General features: G+C 56.0%; 1 protein-coding gene across 1 annotated transcript; it reads right to left on the bottom strand.

Moving 5' to 3' along the window:
- Nucleotides 1-5,340, bottom strand: SALL2 (spalt like transcription factor 2). The gene is given in 4 exon segments (XM_023230468.1): nt 1-1,165; nt 1,752-4,160; nt 4,162-4,580; nt 4,990-5,340. Coding segments are annotated over 4 exon segments (3,132 nt in total). The 5' UTR covers nt 5,057-5,340; the 3' UTR covers nt 1-928.
- Nucleotides 5,341-6,186: the final 846 nt, after the last annotated feature.

Genomic DNA, 6,186 nt, shown 5'->3' with positions numbered 1-6,186 from the left:
TTTGGTTAAAACACCTTTAATGATAGAGGGAAAGACACTAATATCTCCCCTGTCTGTTCTTGACATTTTACTAGGTTAGGAAGCTCTGGAGCCTACAGCTTGAGGAGAAGCCATCGTTCAAGTCAGTCAATAGCAAAACCCTCTCTCTCTCCTCCTCAGAACTCCTGTTCCAAATGATCCTATGTTAAGAGTAAATACTACATCTCATTACAAGACAGAGAGGCAGGGAGGACGCCACCTGGAGCTGGTCTCCCAAAGTCTGGGACTCTAAGAACCAGACAATGACAAAGACACAGGCCCCAGCCTACAGATAGGCAAAATGGGGAGGATAGGGGTCTTGAAAGAGGAAGATAAGGAAAATACAAGGGGCCAGGGAATAAAGGAGGGAGTTATCTACAACTAGAAGCATACTAGTACTAGGAAATCCCCCATGATCCCTGGAACACCTCTGCACACTATGTCACTATTAGCCCAAAAGAATATTAACGAGAATGTCCACATTCACAATAATTTGAGGCCCTTTCCCTTACATCATGCCCCTTTCTTAGTCACATAGGTACCAGCAAGCCCTATGTTTTAGCAACATTCCGTAACTCTCTCATCATTACTTCATCGACCATGCTGACCAACAATGGTCCTTAAAGATATGAACTTCACATTTCCCAGATAACTCCTGGTAGACCTCTTGGCAAGAAATCAGCTTGTTTCCCAACTTTGAGAGGCCATGATGAATGAGAAGCTGGAGAGGTCTCGGCACACTGACCAGCCAACACCTTTACTTTAATGTGACCATCAGGGGATTTACTGGGAAAATTTTCCTATGCCCTTCATTTCTCCATACTTCCTAGGGTTGGGTCACCAATTACTGGAGCATCTTCAGTACCGGTACCTTCTGGAGGAGGGGGAGGGGAAAGGAATATACAGTTTGCTACTTCTTGTCTATGATGGGCTTCTCAGGCACTGCCTTGGGTGCAGGAGGCTGAAATAGGACGGGAGCTGTCTTCTCGTTGGCTTCCCTGGATCCCATTGTTGGAGGCACCTTCCCAGCCACAGTTCCTAGGCCAAACGGCACTGGTGGGGCCAGGCTTGGAGTGGTAGTGGAGGTGGAGCTGGAATTCCAGGGCTTCATGGGCAGGCCACTTGACAGGAATGCCACATACTGGTTCTAGAAAGATAGGGGACCCACACCCAACAGCTGAGCAGAAAAGTCACCCCAGAGGAGTGGCACTGGGCCCTCAGAAACAGCTGCCAGCCCTTTGGGCTAGGCTGCAATTCCAAATGTAGGTGCTCAGGTGCACCTGCCAAAGGGAAAGGGAGAGGAAGGAGGAGGGGAAAGAAGGGTCACACCAGGGAAGCTGGAGAGGGTTCCTCTTGAGAAAGCTGCAGAGAATCTATTTTCCTCAGGTACAAAGAATGAGGAGGGAAGAAAAATTCCTTAGGGGGCCATCTCCTTGTAAGCACAGTAATTTCCAAGCTCAGGGACTAGAGAAAAGCCACTAGGGACATATCATGTTAAGAACTTAGAGAAAAAGACAAAATCAGGGCTCATAAATCTGGGAGGTCCTTTTGTGAAGGTGTTTCTGCTCTGTGGGACAAAGAGCAGCAGGTACAGAAAAACAGGCTCATGGGATCGTGGGGTCATCTTTTCGGGGAAAGGGGGAGAGCCCTGTGGAGGTGATGGAAGGTGAACAGCCAGGGACTAAAGAAAGAGCAGCAATATTCTGAGGGCCATGGGGGGCAAAGGGCTGTACCTGGTGGTGTGCCAGTAGCATATGCTTCTTGAGGGTAGCCCGCTCAAGAAAGCCCTGCCTGCAGAAAACACAAGTGAAGAGCGGCCCCTCCTTGGGGTGGGTCTTCTGATGCTCCTCCAGAGCTGCCTGGGAGGGAAAGGCCTGGCCACACACTTCACAGGCCTTTCTGCTGCTGCTCTCTCCTGGCTCCTTCCTCATTGCCTCCTGCAGGCTCAGCTCCTCTACTAAGGTCACGCTGGTGCCTTCCCCTTCTGGGGTGAGTGCCGATGCTGGGCTTGAGCTTCTCTCCGGTTTGCCCCCCTCTTCCTTGCCTCCTAAAACATCACTGATTCCCTGCTCCATTGGCTGAGGCTGATCCAGGCTCTCAGGTGCTGGTAGTGGTGGTGGCAAAGAAGATTGCTGAGTAGCTTTCTCATTACTGTCCATCTCCTTCCCAGCTGTGACTGCTGCCGCCACTGTCCCCACCTCCTCCTCTGCCCCAGATGCCTCTTCTGAATCACCTCTCACTGATATTGCCTTCTCACCTCCACTCTCTGAGCCTCTCCCTGCCAGGGAATCTTCATCAGTCACATCTTCCTCTTCTTCCTCATCCTCTTCTTCCTCCTCCTCAGACAACTCCTCTTCTGGTGATGGCTGCTGGGACTGCTGCTGGGGGAAACTCCCTGCCCCGGAGACTGTAGATTGCTCGGAGCCATTCTCCTGAGCAGCTCCTCCACCTTCAGGGAGTGCAGTACCGCCATTGGGGATCTGGCCCCCCAGGTGCATCCGGACATGCTGCTGCAGAGTGACAGCATTGGTGAACTTCTTCTGGCAGATGGGGCAGGAGTTCTGTGCCCGGGCAGCTGGACTGGCCTTGTGGCCCACGAAATGTGCACGCAGATTACCCCTGGTGGAGAAGGCTCTGCCACACACTTTGCATTTGAAGGGCCTCTCACCTCCATGTTGGCCATAATGAAGGCGTAGGGCCCGAGGGCAGCTAAGCACCCGGAGACAGATGACACACTGGTTAGGTCCAGAAGAGGCTGAGGATGAAGCTGCAGGGGCAGAGGTGGTGGGGGCTCCTGAGGCAGTTGAGGTCACTGCCACAGCTCCTTGCCGGTCAATCTTTTCTACCAGTTGCTGCAGCTTTGATGTCTCAGAGGGTGAGGCTCCCAAGGGCTCCAGCACATAGGGGAAAGGGAAGCTGCCAGTGGACTTGAAGTGGTTGGTAAGCAGTGCCCAGCTAGGTAGTGAAGTCACCAACTTACTTAGCTGCATGCGAGTTGCTGTGCTACTTTCTGCCACTCCACTGATGGCTGAGCCCTCACTCCCTGGAGGGGTGTTTTCATCAGCTTTATTCTTGGGTTCCACTGCTTTCATGAGCACAAACTTATTGAAAGCAGGGAGTCCTGGAGCTGTGGCTGTGCCTGCACTGGTGGAGAGCAGAGTCAGGCTCTCTGTGGCACTGAGTGCTGTGGTGGAGGCCACCAGAGGCTTGCGCTCAACACCTCCACCTGGAGTGGCTGCCTCCTCCTCGGCCTTCTCTGGCGGCACGGACATACCATAAGGCAAGCCACTGCTGGTAATGACGTAGTCTAGGTGCTCTGGTACTGGGTGTGGGTTCATCTGCACATGTGGGTACTTCTCACGATGCCGGTGGAAATGCACTTTGAGGTTGCCACGGGTGGTAAAGCGGTTTCCGCAGACATTGCACTTATAGGGCCTCTCACCCGTGTGGGAACGAAGGTGGATCTGCAGGGCACTGTCACTGCCAAATACTTTGGCACAGAAGCGGCATTTGTGCCTTCCACCAGGCTTCTCCAAGGGACCCATCACTTCTCCATAGCTCAGCTCACCACTTCCATTCTTTGGCTTCAGGAGCCCTGGGGAGGCAGTGGCCTCCAGGCCTCGGGCTGCCCCAAGACACTGTGCTGCCAGTAGTCCCGTGGTGCTTGGGAATGCCAGATGAGGCGAGGCAATCAGCTGATCTGTGCTGCCTGGCAAAGCTGGGGAAGGGGCAGGGGTAGGTTTGTGGCTTCGCCCAACCCCTCCAGCAGAGAAAGGATGCTGTGACCCCAGTGGGTGGTAAAGGTGGAAGAAGGCCTGCTTGGGTGTTTCTGCCCCTGAAGAGGAAGAGGAGGAGGAGGAGGAGGAAGATGCCAGTGTCTTGCTGGTTTGGACAGGCTTCATGGGGCTGAAGAGGGGTAGTAGGGGCTTGGTGGAAGAGGCAGTCCCTGTCCCAGGTAGCTCTGAGGGACTGGCAGGGGCACCCACCGTCTGGCCTAAGGAGCCAAGCAACAGCACCTGCCTGCAGATTTGCTCAGTCATCTGCATCTGATGGATCTGCCGCTGCTGCAGAACGCGTAGCTCTTCCAAGATCAGGGGGATGTTCAAGTGGCCACTGCCTACACCTGGGGGCGGAGGGGGGGGGTGGAGGAGGGGGGGGCGCAGGGGTCGATTCTGGAGGTAATGGGGTTGCTCCCAGCTTGGGACTGGCCAAGATCAGGCCCCCACCTCCCCCAGCCGCTGTACTTGTGGCAGCGACCAGGAAATGCCCCGAAGACTCCTCTCCTCTCCTCTCCGGGCCCCAGGTGGGATCCGTGGGCACGGAGGACCCAGAATCTGGGGGGTTGCTATGCTCTGTGTCCATGACCTGAGGATTATTGTGACCCTCAGGCCGGGGTTCAGAGGAGGCTGAAGAGTTGTTGGGGTTCTCCTGGCCCCCAATTATCACCATTACAGGAGGGTCAGTAGAACATGCATTCTGGTGGGCGAGGAATTCAGTTGGGTCAGTGAATTGTGCGCAGCACTTGGCACAGACTTGGGGGTGATCTTCCTCGCTAGCATCACCTGGGGAGAAGACAAGGAGAGAGAGCGTGGGTGGCGCAGTTGGGTTGGGTATACCGAGGCTCTAATTAACAAGGAGCCCAGTAACCGCTAGTTGGGGGTGGGGAGATGAGCTCACCATCAGGCCATGCAGAAGTCTAAAGCTCAGGCCAGAACAGTGTGGACAGGAGACAACCCGGCATGGGGCAGGGGTGAGGGGGAGGGAGGCGGGAGGAGGGGAGGGGGGCAAGAGCATGCTACTCCCCTCCTCAGCCACCCTCCCTTCCCAAGGCCACAAGCGAGTTCACGGAATAGGTGTGAGGACAGGGGCCTACGCAGAGAATCGAGCATTTTCTCCCGCCCACCGAAAGTCCTCGCCGCCCCTGCGCAACCCCCTCCGCCCCCACCCCTGCCCAGCCCGACCCTACCGCACCTCCGAGCTCTGCCGGCTCCCCGCAGGGCACCCCGAGACGAGAGCTCCTCCCGGATTCGTGCGCCATGGTTGTGGGGAAAGTGGAGGCTCAGGTGGGGTGGGAGACAATGGATATTGGGATTGAGGGAGGCGGCGGTGGCCGCTGGGTCTGCGGCAGCCTCTGCACCCAGCGGCCCAGACTGCGGAGATGGAGATCGGCAGCGGCGGGGGCAGGGAGCAGCGGCGGAGGGGGAGGGGAGCGAGGAGGCGGGGAGGAGCTGGAGCGAGAAAGCGGGGAGAGGGGAGATCTGGGAGGAGCTGATGGGGAGGGGAGTTTATGGGGAGGAGCTGCTGGGGAGGGAGGCGGGAGCTAGAGGAGGCGGGAGAAGGGAGCGCTAGCGGGGGCGTGGGGGCGTGGGGGCGGGAGCCCAGAGCTCGGGAGAGTTTCCGGAGGCGCAGTGACAGGTGCTGTGGAGCACTGCGGGGGTCCACCTTTCCCCTTCCCTGGCCAGCTCCCCCCATCTGCAGATGCCGTTGCCCAGGCCTACCCTCCTCCCCCCGCCCTCCCCTTCTAAGCTCTAGGGGCACAGTGGGAAACGTAGCCCTGCTCAATGGAGCAAGGCGATAGGCTTCTCTTATTTTTCTTTGGATAAAGGATCCGCTGAGCTTGGAAAACGTGGATTCCAGAGAGGAATCTCTGATCTCCTCAGAGGTCTGAGGGCCAGAAGAAGAGGAGGAGCTCAGAACATCCACTCCTCACCAGCACACACACCCCAAAATATTCCAAGTTTTGTCCCGTCTTTCTCACTTCCATTCCCACCCTACCCCCATCCCTCTCCACAAAAGAAGTTTCTCAGGGTGGGCGGCTGCAAGGTAGAATTTCCAAGGAAGTCATTTCAGGACTCTCTGCAGAACACTAAGCCCCTTCACTCCCCGCCCCTCCTCCCCCAGAATAATAGCTGAATGCAGGCTACTCCGCAGATCGCCCAGCCTACACAGCACCTAATTTATAGAGTCCATGCTTATTTAATAAGCCATCTCCTATTTAGTACCCTCTTTTCTACCTTCTTCCTCCTCTATTCTCCTCCTGCAACATTCCTCACAATGTCACTATTAAAGACAGTGGGTTTGGGGAGACGCTAGCCTGCAAAGGCCTACGGAGGCCCACCCAGCTCTAACCTGGGGGGAGGGGAGCCTCTTGAAACAAGGCTGTAGGAG

This window comes from Piliocolobus tephrosceles, chromosome 6 (genome assembly GCF_002776525.5).
Source record: "Piliocolobus tephrosceles isolate RC106 chromosome 6, ASM277652v3, whole genome shotgun sequence".
NCBI classification, from domain to species: domain Eukaryota; kingdom Metazoa; phylum Chordata; class Mammalia; order Primates; family Cercopithecidae; genus Piliocolobus; species Piliocolobus tephrosceles.
This window is presented reverse-complemented; position numbering and strand designations above follow the sequence as displayed.